This window comes from Anser cygnoides, chromosome 4 (assembly GCF_040182565.1).
Source record: "Anser cygnoides isolate HZ-2024a breed goose chromosome 4, Taihu_goose_T2T_genome, whole genome shotgun sequence".
In the NCBI taxonomy this organism is placed as follows: Eukaryota; Metazoa; Chordata; class Aves; order Anseriformes; family Anatidae; genus Anser; species Anser cygnoides.
In genome coordinates this window covers 45,591,917-45,607,832 of record NC_089876.1, presented here as the reverse complement: position 1 = coordinate 45,607,832, position 15,916 = coordinate 45,591,917, and the positions used below count along the sequence as shown (strand labels likewise).

Genomic DNA, 15,916 nt, shown 5'->3' with positions numbered 1-15,916 from the left:
CATGTCTGCAGTAATGCTGGACAGAAGGGGCAAGAAGTCACTGACAGCACTGCCATCTCAGTGAAGGTCTTATCCCAACCCCAAGTACTTGACAGGTTTCACCTCTGCAGTGTGAATGCCCCATCCCTGGTCTGCTTGGAGACCCTGCAACTTCTCAGACGTCTCTGCTCAGAAGTCCTGATGAGCGTGGCTTTTCCCCGCTGATTCAGAGGTGGCTTTGTCGGTTTTCTAGTTGGTATTCCAATTAGAGAGCAAATGTGAAAAACACTTTCACAAGGCAGGCTCAGAGTACGTACTTCTCTGCGCTTGTATTTAATCTTTACTTGTTGGTTTCTGTGGGAGTTACCAAACCAGTTGAGCTAGAGTGCTGGCGTGAAGCCAAATGAAAAATACAGTTTTCTTCACTGTAAACATGACTGTCAAACAGTAATGTTTTTCTCAGCTTCATTTTAAAGGCATTATAATGGAAGAAAATGAAACTAAAACACATTTTTATGCCAGTATTATACATGGAAGAATGCTGTTTCTTTTTTCTTTTAATGAAAAACTCTTAGAGAATAGAACATAGAAAATGCTGTTTTAATAAATATGTAATCAGTTATCTGTGTTGCTAGATACTTGATAGAGTTGGTAAGCCAATGCATTTCTTATTCTGGTATAGTTATAGTGAGGATGCATTTTTTTGCCTCTGCAAACATGAAAGATATGTAAAGTTCTTTATTTTTAGTCCTGTTTTGATAACAGAAAAAAACATAGTGCCTGATAAAATTTAATGAAAAACAACAGCAAACATTAATCTCTATTCACTCCTTCGGGCTTATTTTTAAACTCTCTTTTCAGTGGCCAATAACTCTGATAACTCATCGTCAAGTGTTCTGCTGAACTTGGCCATCGTTGCTTTGCTTTGGGGATTTTTTTTATTTTTATTTTTTGAAAAATGTGGAAGTTCAGCTTTGCCTTTCTAAGATAAATGTGAACTATATTTAACGCTCACAGTGATTTCACCAGTACGTCATCCTGTAGGTGCAACTGCACCAAATGGGGAACAACAGCATTTTCACTTACTTTTCAAAATTAAATTTAACATGGTTGTCTGCATCGCCTGTCTGAAACTCCCCCCGTTTTATTTTGCAGAGTGAGGAAAAAGCCTTTTTAACAAAATGTCTGATCAGCTGCAACATCGTAAAATGGCTTTTTGGGTACTAAGAACGGAAATTACATCTTGAAGAATGGATGTCAGCATCCACGTAACTTGATGCACCAGAGGATGAAAAATCCTTCAGTCGTGTTTCATTGTTTGAATGAGCTTTTTTAAGAGCTTAGTAATAGAAAAGTAAGAAATAGGATTGGAAGGGAGGCTGAAGGGTCTTCTCATCTGTCCTGTCTCTTGAGACAGAAGCAGTTTTAGTGAAACCTCTCCTGACAGACATTTGTCTCACCTCTTCCTTATAACCTTCATGATAGTAACTCCAGTGTTTCTCTATGTAATCCGTGCTAATACTTCAGATAATTAGGAAGTTTTTGTAAAGTATATGTGCATAGTTGAACAACAGAATTTTAAATTAAATTTTATTAGCTCTAGCACATTTTTATTTGCATATATAATCCTTTTATTAAAAAATTCAACCCACACCAGTTGGTCTGGATATTTGCAGGCATAGATAAATTAAGAAATTATTGAAAACAGAAATACATGCTGTAGACGAGTTAATGAAATGGTGTTCAGCTCTCTGAAGGAGAAGTTATGAAAGTTACACAAAGATCTCTGATGATCTCTGCAGATCTCCTGGCTGTGTCGATGCTGAAATCAGCCAGGAGAAACCTTCCGTCATTGTATGATGGAAATGACACCAAACTGATGTTCAGATTCTGCACTTCCTGCTGGATTCAATACCTCCTGCAGCAGCAAAGGATTGTGTTCATGTTTTGACGATGACAGTCAAAGAGCACCTGTTTGACAGGGCACCCTCAAGATCCTGCATATGAGTGGGAGCACTGCTATTTTATGTAGCGGTCTCTTGGGTTTTCCCTAACAAACAAGCTTTTCTTTTGGATCTTGGGATGAGCCAGCTCCTCAGAGTTCAAGGTACCGTGCCGGTAAGGAAGTGTTGGAAACAACAGGCTATTGTTGCGCTTGGGTGTGCATTGTCCTGAGCGCTGGGCGTCTGTATCCTGCCTTGCAGCACAACGAGCTCAGGCACAGCCGGTGGGTCTGGGCAGGCAGCCCCAATTTCAAGGAAACAGTCAAGCACTAATGGCCCCCGGCACCAGCAGCAGTCTCAGGACAGCAGCCGTGCTGCCATTCGGAAGGTTTTTCTTAAATTCTGGGTTTTGAAGAGTTTGTAAAAGGGTACTGAGGTAGTTCTGTGGGTCTTTGTGGGGAATCTGGGGCACCGTGAGAAGCAGCAGGGAGCGCTTGCTTTGAACACTTACCAGGAGGGAGCAGCACGGGGCGCTGAGCTGGAGTGGAAGTAAACATTTCAATAATGGAGCAGAGAGGTGAGGTGAAGTGGAGGCTGCTCAGAAAGGATCCTGAGACTGCAGTAAAGGAGCTATATTGAAGGAAAGAGGCATAGGAATTGATGATGGAGGGGAAAAAGACTTGAGAAGATGGACTTGGGACGAGGGATGGACTAAGATGGGTGTTTTAAGAACAACCGAGATAAACTTGTATTTACTGATGCCAGCAAAAAGGATGTTGTAATAGTTAAGACAGAAGGGTTTAAGAGTCCAGACAAGAGTTTTAGCTGTGTACAAATAGATAAGAAAATGTATTTGAGAGAACTTACTCTGAAAGAGCTGCAATCATTTATATTTAATTCATTATTTATTGACTTTAAAGATTATTTTACTTAACATTTCCTTGTCATTGCTCCATGTTCAGTCCATCTGAATGTACAGGGAAAGCTTTCAGTTAACTGATACCTTACATAGGGTTTTAAATGCGAGGCTGTTATTTTGTCTCCACATTGCACTGTTTCATGTGGAACTGATATGTATGACCTGCGCTGGTTTCGAGGCAAATCACACGATCACAGGGATCCTGTCTGCCCTAAAACCCCAAGCTGTGCTGCTGGGCAGGGCACCGTCTCTCTCCTCCTAGTTGGTGCTGGGAACAGAGATAAAAGGAGCACCGCTGTTGGGAGATTCTCTTCTTCCTCAGCGTATATCCCTGCTGACAATTCCTGTTTCTCCAGATGTGAGCTCTGGGCATGGAAAACAGCCAAAGTCAAAAAGGGAGTTTGTTCCAGTGTCACATAACGCAGCTAAGGCGAGCTTAGCCTCTGGGGTTGACACTGATTGCAGGTAGAAACCGTGAAAGTGAAGGAGCAAATGGATCAGGGTAGGTGATGTGAAGCAAGCCTGCACCGCCTCTGCTGGATATATCGTACACTGAGCAGGAGAGAAGCATTTTGCAGAAATATATTTTTATCTGGACAAAAGCTTAACCTAAAATATGTTCAGAACATAAAATGAATAAATATTTTAACTATCTATAGAAATCAGTGGGGAATACTGCTCAGACTTCAAAAAAATTAAGAACAGTCAATGAACTATTGGAAGGAAGTGGGTGATGGACTCCTCTCCCTTTCTTTTTTTTACTTAATTGTCTTACGTTTATTCTTTTATTTCCTGTTCTTTCCTCACACTGTAGGATAATTTTGCTGGGTTGGGAGCAGGACTTTCTGCCTACTTAGATATTTGTGCTTCACGTGGCAATGTTGGGAAGGCAACCCGCAGGGTTCGGCTGGCATCTCTGCCAGGAGTGGAAGCACGCTGGAGTTGTTGTCTTCCAAGAATACTCAGCAAAGAAAAGTAGGGAGGGATAGCTTTAAAGGGGAAAAATAATTAAAAAAAAAAAAAAAAGAAAGAAAAGAGGAAGGCTAATCATTAAGAGAAATGTTGATAGCAGTGAAAGAGAAGTGTTGCATGAGGCTCCGTGTTTTTTGTCTAACTGAGTGCATATTTGTAGCATTGTTTCAGAATTAGCCAAGAGAGAGGACAAGGATCTTAAGAAAGTATCAAAGCAGCAAAGCCAAAGGGATTTGACTAGATTAGGTTGTTCAAAATGGATTGACTGCATTTCGAGTTGAGGCGCAGCCAGGGTGTGTACAAGGACTCAAAAGCTTAGGAGAGCTCCAGGTCTGCTAATTTTAGGCATTGACAGGGAGGTTTCTTTTGATTAGCAAATGCAATGCAGAACATGAATTGCAAACCTGCAGGTGATAAGTGATTCATCTAAGCTGTAGCACAAATAAACTTCTGAAATGTTTAATCAGCACCTACTGCAGTAACTGGGGTGTTTTATGCATATCTGTGTAGAGACAGATAGAAATGCAGGTTACTGGACCCTGACACTTGTAGATGCACACTAAAGCAACAACAACAAAAAAAGAATTTAAATGTTTCTTCTGTTCCTTTTTCCAGCGTAACAATGCTGCAGGCAGTGAGGTATTTCCTAAGGTCTTGGTGATTTCTGTGCACATTTCACTTGCAAACTTTTGAGATGCTACTTTTGCTTTGATTTCCTGTCAAGACAGGCTTATGCTGGCTTTTCACAGTTTCTACACTGACTTGTTTTTTGTGCTGCTTATCTTCACAGCCCGAAAGTCCAAAAAACTGGGGAAATTGAAAGGGATGCACGAGGAACAGCCACAGCAGCGGCAGCAGCCGCCACCCCAAAGCCCCGAGGAAGGGACAACGTACATCGCTCCAGTAACTGAGCCCTCTGTAAACACAGCACTTGTCCCCCACATGTCTGCTATCTCACCAGCACTTACTCCCTCTCCTGTTAAAATCCTTGAAAGCATTGAACCGGAGGTTGTGTATGCAGGATACGACAGTTCAAAACCAGACACAGCAGAGTACCTGCTTTCCACCTTAAACCGCCTGGCTGGCAAGCAGATGATTCAGGTGGTAAAGTGGGCAAAGATACTTCCAGGTAGGACCATGAGGTATTTGGTGAAATTTCCATTAAGTCTTCTAGATTAATGAACTATTCGCCTGACAAATTGCATCTTTAGTCTGTGGGCTTGGTTGAAAACCCTCATGGGGGGAATGACATCAACATCTAAGAGAAGATTGTTGTTTTTTTGATTTATGTAATGTTTGTTTCATATGTTTGTGATTGATATTTTAAAAGCTTTCATTTTGAATAATAGCCTCTTAAGAAGAAAACGTGTTTTGTCACTAGAATCAAAAATTATGTTTTCATTTTTTCAGAAATGTACTTTGTAGGAATGTTGCTCTTGTTCTTGACTTTAATACTAGAAAAATACCAAGTGATGTATTTTCAGTGCTGGTTTCACCAACCCTTATAAAGCACAACATAGTTCATGGGTATTTTCTGGTTTGATCTCTAGGATTTAGAAACTTGCCTCTCGAGGACCAAATTACTTTAATTCAGTATTCGTGGATGTGTCTGTCATCGTTTGCCTTGAGTTGGAGATCATATAAACATACAAACAGCCAGTTCCTCTACTTTGCTCCAGACCTGATCTTTGATGAGTAAGTATTCCTTAATGGTCCTTTTCAATGCAAACTTGAAGGATTACTCTTCTTTATTTGGTTTTCAGTCTAAGAAAATTTCAGCTAATCCCAGTTTAAGAAGTAGCTAAAAAGATTTTTCAGTGACTCAGTTTTCAGTTGGCAAAGCTATGTTAGCACCATCCTCTTCTTAAGTATATGGATGCATTCACAAACTGGGAACAAGTTGCTGGCTTGAAATATGACTGATACACTACCAAGATTTATAGAAAAAACATTTTTTGGTATCTACTGGAGCTTGGAAAAATATCTAGCTTCAAGGAAATGTGAATGTTTAAATTGCCAGTTTTTTTCAGAGCAGTCATATAATAGTGCTTTTGTTAAGAATATACAGCTGTTCAATGAGTTTTCTTGACAGTCTTAATTACCCTTCTTTGCAATCATGAAAGAAGCCAAAATGTTTTTTCAGTAATGAAACATAACTTCTTTTATGATACATTCAGAGAAAAGAAGGATCAACCAAGGAACCATTCCTTCTGAGTATGTGTGTTCCTTCATATTTTAAGTTTATGTTTTAGTGCTTTGCCTTTGATGAGTATAATTTAATTTCTGTTCCATTCGCCTAGTGTTTATTCCAAGACAGTAAAGTCATAACGTAAATGAATACACAGGCAGTCAAACTGCAGTCACGTCATGTGCTCATCCCAGAAGGTATTTTTCCTAGAGGTAAAAATGAGACACAATCAATAGGATATGGATGCTCTTGAAGGAAAAGCAAAACAAAACAAGAATGAACAAAAAAATAACTTACCACTCAATCTCCTGAAGCATTTTTAAGTGTTTACTTCTTGGAGAAGATGCTTTGTCTCTGTCCATCTTTAACATTTTTTCTTTCATATAAGAATTCCTAAATAATTAATGCATATAAGATGTGGTCCCAAAGCAGGAAGATTGTTTGTGAGTGGTTTTTTTGTTTGTTCATTTTTTGTTGTTTGCTTCCCTCCCCCCCTCAGTGAACTGACAGTTCACTGCATGTGGTTGAAAATATATTGCCAGACCATTTTCCTTGTTGAAAGCATTTCCACTATGACTTGGGACATTAAAGAATTACCACAGAAAAAAAGTATCTGTAGCTAAAGCTAACTGAAAACGTGAACTTTAAAGAGTTCAGTTCTTCTGGGAAAATGCAGACCTAAAAGTTTGAACACAGAACTAGCTTTCCCTCTTCTGAAGAAATCAGTTGGGGGGGAGGGTTTATTGGACAAGGAAGTCAATCCCACTTGGAAATAAAAGTGTATGTACATTGCTAGTAGTCTTGATACTTCAGCTAGAAGCAGCTTCCAGAATTTGAGACCAATTGTGAGTTTTGTTTTGCAAGACTTGAAGTAGGTGCCTGCAGAATTATACTGACGCGAGTCTCTATCCTTGGTGATCTCTAAATTTTGACTGGGCAAAGCCCCGAGCAGCAAGCCTCCAGCATTGCTCCAGGCATTAGCCCTGCTGCAAGCAGGGGGCTGACTTGAGAACTCCAGAGATGCATTCCAACATAAGTTATTTTGTGATTCTAAGTTTAATAAAAGCAACTCTTTCCCAGTTTTGACATAAGATCAGAGGAGAATTACTGGAATTGTACATGTCAACCAATACAGTTCAGTATAGAAAACATTCAGGTAAGCACAAAACCTAATAAACAGTTTTGAAAGATTGAAGATTGAGAACAAAACTGTCATGCAGTATTAAAATATATATATAAATATTCTTGTATGGAATTCAGGGTCATTTTGACAGGTTAATCTCTCAGGTGAGCAAAACAAGATTGAATCTAGCAAACTCGGTAAAACATGAGCAACTCTAAGAACGGTTTTTCAAACAAGCAGGGCAAAAAGCATAAGTAGTCAATGACAATTCCAGTGCAATTCTTGTACAAGTGCAATTGTACAATTGCATCTTGTACAATTTTTCAGTGCCCATGTTTCATTTAGTTTTATTTCATCTTCAATATCACTACTTTAGGAAGTAGGTTACCTCATTTTTTTCACTGCATTTACCTTGTCTGTCTGTAGTAGAGTTTAACCTTACTGCTTCATTTTACATCTATTCCCGTTTGTGAAAATATACTGGTTTGAAGCTTTGCTCTGGAATTGCTGAAGGCTGGTCCTACACAGGCCTTTATTTCTGTGCCACAAGGTTTATCAGACCTCCCTAAAATTCACTTGATATAACTTTTTGAGTATTTTATCCCCGCTGGCGTTTTAGGACTTCTATTAGTTGATGCAGAATGAAAGGGAGATGCTTGAAAATTACTTTCCCTTCTGCTGGCTTGAGAGAATCGTGTTTCTATTAACACTAGGCCAAGATTTTCGTGTTATTTCTTCATATTGTGTCTGGAGAGGTCATTTCCCGTCCCTGGGCAAGAAGTAATTAGGAGGGTCCCTTGCCAGTATGCTACCCATAGGGGTTCAGCATTTTTCTTCAATGAACAGTTAAGAAAGAGTGAAAGTAGAGGTTGGCATTAGCAGAATTATGTTGCTTTGTTTTGCATTAAATGAATTTTCCGTTTACTCTTAACTACTGTGAGTAAAAGGAAGCCATGAGGTTTCTGGAAGGCCATGATACATTATATTGTTTTCTTTCTTGTTCTGAAGGCCTGTAAACAAGACGAGGAACAAATGAGAATCTCTGCTGCTAATAGCAGTTAAAGGCACCTCTGATTGCGTAAATGCAGAGCAAAATGCCTCCCCAATAAATACACAGTTTGACTTCCTGTTAGGCATATGCAAGGCTGGAAATATTTGACCACCTTCATTTGGTCAGGTTATATATCTAATTAAGTGTACTGTTTGTCTTCATGGATCATGCATATGTTCCATTGCTTTAATTGGGTTTAAGCAAACGCAAAGATGTGAACTGAGGGATAAGAAAATGGCCACGCAACCACTCAACTGTTCAGCTTATTGCAGAAATGCCAAAAAACAGGCTGAAGGGGGGTATACAGTAAACCAATGTATTTTATGTTGTGTGTAAGTTACCGTATGTGTTTTTTTAATCCATTACTTTCATGGCGTAGTAGTTGTAATCAAAGGTAGTATTCTATAGTTACAGCTTGAGTAAGCTATATCCATGGTAAATAAATCTTTAAAGCTCTGTCATATATGTGACACCACATAATTCCTGTGACAGGTAAACACTCTTATAGGATGAGTGTTGCATATGTAATAACACTTAAAAGATGCTGCAATTACGTTCTTAAGCTTGCAAACTTAAATTCTAAAAGTTGCAAAATCCTAAAATTAAGATAGTCTGTATGAAATCGTAATTTGAGCCCTTTGGGTCCGTGCTTTAAAAACTGTATCCAAAACCAAACCTTTAAGTTGTTATCCCTTATTTTTCCCATGTGATTTCTTCCTTTTGTATTGATCGGGTTGGATGGGTTGTAGGGATGATAAGAGGATTATGTAGTGAGAGATTTGGATTTTTGCTTCACTTGTTGCAGTTGAAGAAGTGATCTAGGGATTCAGGAGAACAGAGAGATATTAATTGGGAAGATTTTCTTGAGACATGGTAAAAGACTGCCTGATCCAAGACCCTAAGTTATGAGACATTTCAGGTTCCTACTGCAAAGTAACAGAAATCCCACCAAATAAATAAATAAATAAATAAATTACTAGTGTTTATTTAACTCGAAGGGGAAAAAATTCTCTCAAGACTTAACCAAAGACTTTTAGCTGAAGTTTTCTAATCTAATTCAACCTGAGGCAGGCATATGCATGGTCAATTTCAGTCCAGAACATTAAATTAGTAAAATTATACACAACTGAAAGCAGGAAACTAAAAGAGTTCTGCTTGAAACGGGTGCAAGAAGCAAGAGATGTATGTAGCAAAATATTTTTTTTTAACTCTAAAATGAACAGCTTCCTATGGGGAACAGCCTAAAACATTATTTTTAAGACATGATCATGGAAGGTGGGAAAGTTGGTTTCAAATTCCCTTGGTATATCCCTTACTGAATGAATTAATCACTGAACTAATAGTTAAAAGAGCGTTTCTCTGGCTGCTTCCTTTTGAAGGAGAAGTCCCCAACATTTTGGAAAAGAGATGGCACAACAGTATATAGGTCCTAGAAGAAATCTGATGAGCCAAACCTTTAAATAGTAGGAGTTCGTACTGCAGAAGTCAGATGCGTAAATCCCAGAGAAAAGCAAGGGATGCTCCTTTTTGTGGCCATTTCTGTGACGGGCTTAGGCAGTTTCTCTTCACCGCTACATTAAGTTAAGGCATCAGCTAGCAAACTTTCAGAGGCTCAGTAAGGAAAAATAGCACTGACAAGTACAGCACTGCCAGCAGAAGCTCAGCAGGAGCTGAGACATGGTGTGGCGGGGATCCTCCCTCCCATAATGTGGAAAACCACTGGTAGTGCTGGGATGGGAGCTGCTTTTGGGGCCACAACTTATGCTCCCAACAAGTCCCAGAGGCCAGAAACTGCATTGCTCACAGCAAGCTTGCCCACCTCTTTTCTTAAGGAAGGGAATGTTGGCATTTTGTGTCTGCGCAGGGCAAAAATCCTTGCTGATGGCATTGCTGGTGAATATTAAAGATCAGGCCATGCATCCTCTTTGGCATGTTGTACTGCAGCTTGTTGGGTTCTGCTGGTGTAAAGAAACCAGACCTGCTGTGTGATGCTGAAGGTCTGCTGCACTTCTTTATGCTTCTTTCAATTTGAGGTTTTACACAGTCTCTTTGTAGACTTCTAAATTCTTGAGGCCTTTTGAAGAAGGGACTCAAGCTCCAAAATATTTTACTATTTTTAAGAAATCTATTCAAATTGTCATATTTACCATTCCAGCCTTATCTAGCTGTAAAATGGCAATGATATGGAATAATGTGAAAGGGTTCAGTAATACTGAGACACCATGATGAGACATTGTTGTATGTTGAAGAAAAGTACGGCATCAATATTTCAACAGTATTTTGCAAATGCACTGAATGACTAATGTTGTGTGTTTTCTTACTCCTTTGATTTTCTTGGTTTGTCATTTGCAGCACCAAGAGTAAGTCATAGGTGCATAAGCATATAGGTTTTGAATTTTCTAGCCATTTTACTTTGTTCTGTCGTAATATTTTTACAGATTTTTACATTTCTCAAGGACTTGAGTTCTTGTCTGATTAAAAATAGCACTAGGCACTGCATGAAGTACCCAAAATTATTAAAGTGAACTTGAAAAACCAAGTCTAAAAACTGAGGAGAGTTTTCATGAACATTTAGATCAGCAGTGTCTTTCCCCCAAGCCTCATCTCTGAAATTACTGTATTGTGTCATATGCAGTTCAATCCCTTACAGTAAAAAGTTTTCAGCAGAGGCAGCAGTTTATTGAATGTTACAGACAAAACGTGAAGAGGAGAATATACCGATTTACATATTGGATGGTGGTTTTAACTGATAAAGAAAAACTTAAGGTTATGGATTATGGGGTAAGAAGTGGCTGTCGTTCCTTTTATTATTGCCATTTTGGGCAATTGTAGTGCTACTGGCTACTTTTCTAGGTTGTAGTGTGGTATCAAAGGCATTTTCATTGTAAAATTAAAACATCTCCTTCAGATATTTTTAAATAACCTAATGTATGTAACCCAGCCCTATGTATGTAATGCGGTTTAACAAACTAACAGAGGTTATTACAAAATAATATAAATCCTTCCTTTAAAGCACAAAATTTAACTGTCTATAAAAATGTATTTTTTCAAGGATCTTTCCTGCTATGCCTTTGGTAATTCCTCCAACTGTGAAGTTTAAAAATTTAGAAGCAGAGAGAGGTTGATACTAGCAATAGAGGAAAAATAGAGAATATATTTTTCAAATGAGAACATTGATGTATAGCAAATGAGGTAGAGAGAGGTAGAAAAACAGCTTCAGGATGTGGGGATGTCTGTGAAGATTCAGTTCTGACATTGTCTTGGGATGTGGATGGGCAGAGGATTTTGTGATGTTGAAGGAAATCATAAAATTAAAGTAAGAGTGAAGATGTTGCATGGCTGAATAGATAAGATTTTATTTAAAATCTGCATTTATTAATTATGCATAATTTATTAGTAAAGAGCATGTTCATTGCATTTTCATTACATTCTCAGTATTCTCTCATAATATACTTGTGGAAGCTGAGACCATTAGGGTATTGTGTTGCGTAATGAAGTGCAAGGAGACAGCTGCCTCTGTGTGACCTTTCCGTGCCAAAGCCCATGAGTCTTTCAAGTATTCTGATTTCTATAGTAACACCAGGAAAAATCAATATAATAAAAAAAGACGAATGTTTAAGAACAACAGAGTTTTTTAACCTTATGTACCTCCAGGAGGATGACTCTTTAGATCTTCTGTGCGAGTTGACAAAGCCAGTAAGTAACGTTTATTGTGTACAAGGTGACTTTTTCCCATTCCCATTTTGCAGGATGATGCCTGTTAACCCTAATGGTACTGATTTGGGTCTCTTTTGCAATCTGTTAACCTGTCTAAATTTAGGTAGATTTTTGTCATTTTTTCAATCTAGCAGTCTCCAAGTCCCTCATTTTTAATTAGTATTGCTGCAGTGATTGTTGGTATGAGTTGTCAATGTTCGTTCTTTGCTAATAAAGTGTGTGTGTGATTGTTGATCTTGTTGAAAGGTCAGCAAGCATTCCTTGATACTCTGTTTTTTGCTTTTACATATTATTTTGAAGAGGAGTCCTGCATTTATACATTCTAAACTGTCAGTGCAGTGAGATGTGGATATCTTTATCAGTAATTTTTATATATACGTTGTCAGTTTCATTTACTTTCTTGTAAAGTTCAGCTCAGTTTCCACCCAGAGGTGTATATTGGAGGATTTGGTTCTGTATACATCCTAAAATGTTGCAGACAGACAGAAATTTGAAAAACTACTGTCATACCTGTTACTGATAGATGTAACCTGCTTCAGCTTGTTTTTTCAAAAGTCTCACTTTGCCTCAGCTAGTTTTTTAGTCTCACTCTGCTTTTTATTTGTAAACAGGTCAATGGTTGGGTAGAGCAGTAAATGCAGCCTCATTGTATAACTTTGTAAAAGCTTTGCCCTTAATGCCATTATCTAATCAATTCTTAAATTTTTAGAGTGCTTAGACATCAGTGGATGAGAAGCTTCTGATTTTAGTTAAAGCCATGAAACTGTAAAGGAAAACAGGAGATAAGGTTGTTTTAAGGAGATCTCTAACAATTAAAAAATTGTCAGATGAAAGGTCCTTCTAGCCCAGTTTCTCAATCTCTAAAACAGTTGCAAAGAAAATGCGAGATCAGGACAAGGATAAAATGATAATTCTTCATTTGCCTGTTCCAGCAGTCAGCGATTTAGGTACTTTCTGAATGGGAGATTGCATTTGGACAGTTGTGCTTAATAAGCCTTCTGTATCTTTGTTCTGTGAATTTGCCTCATACCTTTTTGAATACATTTATAATCCTGACATCTAAAACGTTTTGTGGCAATCACTTCTGCAATTTAATTATGCATATTTGTTTGTTGGAGATGTTTCTAAAGCAGATACCTGATAATTTAACGGAGTACCACTTCATTCTTCTTTTTGTAGAAATAGTGGATATATTCCTTTTCATCCTGTGTATGCTATTTATCGTTTATAGATCTCTGTCAAGTCCTGTTAGTTCTTCTATGAGCTGAAGAATCAGCTGGTCAATTTAATCTCCCCTTGTGTGTCAGTTGTTTGCTACCCCTGGCCATCCTCATCTTCTTCCTCAGTACTTATGCTGTATGAATTTTGGGAACAGACCAGAATAACACGCTGTGTTCAGAATGCAGTGGATTTATGCAGTGGTGAGATTTTGATTTCTGTCTTGCTCTTGATTCTTCTTCTCTCACCCTTTGCTGTTTCTTTTCTTTATTCTTCTTTTTTTTTTTTTGACCACTAATAAACACAGAGCAAGCATTTTCAAAGAACAGAAACTCAAAAAACCTGTTCCAAATTATACCTGGGTCTCCTTATTGTGTGATGTTTGTTAATTTAGAGTCAATTATTCTTTATGTATAGTGAGAGATGATTATACTGTCTGCATTGTCTTGCAATTAGTGATTTTCACCTTCCATTTTGTCAGCCAGCCACAGTTTTGCAAGATTTTTCTGCACTTCATCACAGGCAGCTCCCAAATGCATTGTCTGGAGTCATCAGCAAACTCTGCCACTTCCACAGGTCTGATTTTTTTCAGATGTATGAGTACAGTTCTCAGCAGAGCCCCAGTGCAGAGCTCTGTGAGACTTGCCTGATAGCCTCCATCACCTGTGAGAAATGTCCTTTTATTATTACCCTTTGCCTCCTATTTTTAAGCTGCTAATAATCCATGAAGAGCCCTCCCCCTTATCTCTAAGCTCTTTTTAAGAGCCTTCAGGATATCTTTTTAACAGCTTTAAAATCCACCTCTGCCGTGACTGCATCCCCACTCACCTCCTGCTGCAGAGCGCAGTGTGCCCGAGGACCGAGACCCGTCGTTACCGGTGCCGGCACACCGACAGACAGCACTGCAGCCCGTGCCCAAGCTGCGTGCCGCAGTTTCCTTTGTGTGGAAACCAGGGCAGAGGAGAGGAGGAGCAGAGGGCTGGTGTTTGCTTAGGTCTCACCCCATACGGACGTGGGATGCAGCTAGACCTGGCGTGTGCGAAGCATTCCCGTCAAGCAGGTGTTGCCTGCATCAACCGAAGCATCCTTGTGCTGTTGGCAGAGATTAATGAGACGTGACCTCCCTTCGCCAAAGCTGCACTGACTTTGCGCCATTACAGTGTTTTTATTTACCTACTAGTGCCCCTCCTTCGGTCATTTTGCTGGATGCAGGAATGACACTTCCTAACCTGGGGTCTCTTGAGTGCTCCCTCTCCACTCCAAGGTCCATTTTAAGACATCAGTCACATTTGTCACCTTGTATGCCTTTTATAAGGGCAATTTACGCAATAAGCTGTGCATCGCAGTTAGTAGTTCAGCAATTCCATATTTAAGTTACTTTACAGCTTGTGGATGGATGCCATCTTGTCTTGGTGATTTATTACTACTCATTTTACTGTGTTTTTTTCTAAGCCTTGTTCCGCTTGTGCTTCGATCTGAAACTAGTTCTCACACTCCCTTGCTGAAAAGGGAGACTGGGGCAGAGCCTTCCTGGACTCCTGTACGGAGAACACTGATGCAAAGGTCTTATTTAACTTTTCTGCTATGGCCTGATCTTTCTCAAACACTTCTTTTTCATCTGATCATCTGTTGGCCCTGTGGATGCCCTGGCAGGTTTCCAGCTTGTGATGTGTTTGAAAGAGTTTGGTTATTCGTTTTTATGACTTTAGCACGAAGACTTGCCCAGTGATTTTACATGTAACTTGGCATAATTATGCTCGCTCTCTGTCTTGTCTCAGCATGACTTCAGGACATCCACAGGGCTTTTGGGAGGGTGTCTTTTCAGTTCCCTTAAGGTCCTTGGCACGAAGGGTTAGGATAGAGAAGAGGTTTGTCCCTTTCAAGTCTCTGAACGTGATGCCGCTTCAATCTTTCTGCAGGTTGGTGAGTTGCTTGGTGGCATCTCTAAATGCCTTTCGTATTCATAGTGCTTCCCCTCATCACTTCCCTGGTAGAGTTAAATATTTATCTTCCAGATGAAAAGGCAAATTAGAAAGTAGTTTCTGCAAACTGGTATGAGAGGAAGGCATGCTTTGGCTGACTTCTAAGAAAACACCAGGCTTTGCGTGACAGCTTGAACAAAGTCTTGATTTCTCAGGCATTGTCAGTACAAGAAGAGAACTGCTGCTGCATGTGGAATAGAACAGTATTTATGCTGACGAACCACTGCAAGTGACAATGAGCCCTTGCATAATGGATGTATGAAACGATACCAGTGGGTACCATTTCTAGCTAACGATAACTTTCTCTGATGAACTTTAAAAGTATTTATTGTCATGTGTGTGTTATCATCGCTTATTATTGAATGTGGTTTTGAAAAAGCATTTTGGTAAAGGCATAATTATGTATTTTCTCATTTAAACTGTGATTTGTCTCTTTCAGAAGGCAAATGCAAACCAAAAGAGAGTATTTGGTATCAGCGTTCTATTAACTGCATAATTAACTGTTAATTGCAGATGATACTTGAGGCTTTTTTTGCTGTTAATGTGTTTGGAATTGTAGGGTTACATAACTGGGTGATTATTAAGTTTGATTTTAACACAAGTTTTCTGTTATTGATTGGAGCTGAAGCTCTTCCTTTGCAATAATTACCCACTAAGCCGTTGCCAGCTCCTTGGCTGATAGGCATAGAGCAGGGGAACACTTAGCTAAACCTTTAAAGCAGCTCTGACTCCTTTGTAGCGGTTACCTGGGGTTATATTCTCCAGGAGCACCAGGAGGAGTTTCTCAGCAGAAAACTTTGATTTTCAGAATTGGCTCCTTTAAG

At 39.1% G+C, this 15,916-nt stretch overlaps 1 protein-coding gene across 4 annotated transcripts in view; it reads left to right on the top strand.

Annotated features, from left to right (window-relative positions):
* The window catches only part of NR3C2 (nuclear receptor subfamily 3 group C member 2), a 203,827-nt gene that overhangs the window by 164,172 nt on the left and 23,739 nt on the right, over nt 1–15,916 (top strand). For all 4 annotated transcript variants that reach the window (XM_048071804.2, XM_048071805.2, XM_048071803.2 and 1 more), the window contains 2 exons: nt 4,604–4,942; nt 5,364–5,508. In XM_048071804.2, coding sequence (XP_047927761.1) covers nt 4,604–4,942; nt 5,364–5,508 — 484 coding nt within the window. The remainder of the gene's footprint in view (nt 1–4,603; nt 4,943–5,363; nt 5,509–15,916) is intronic.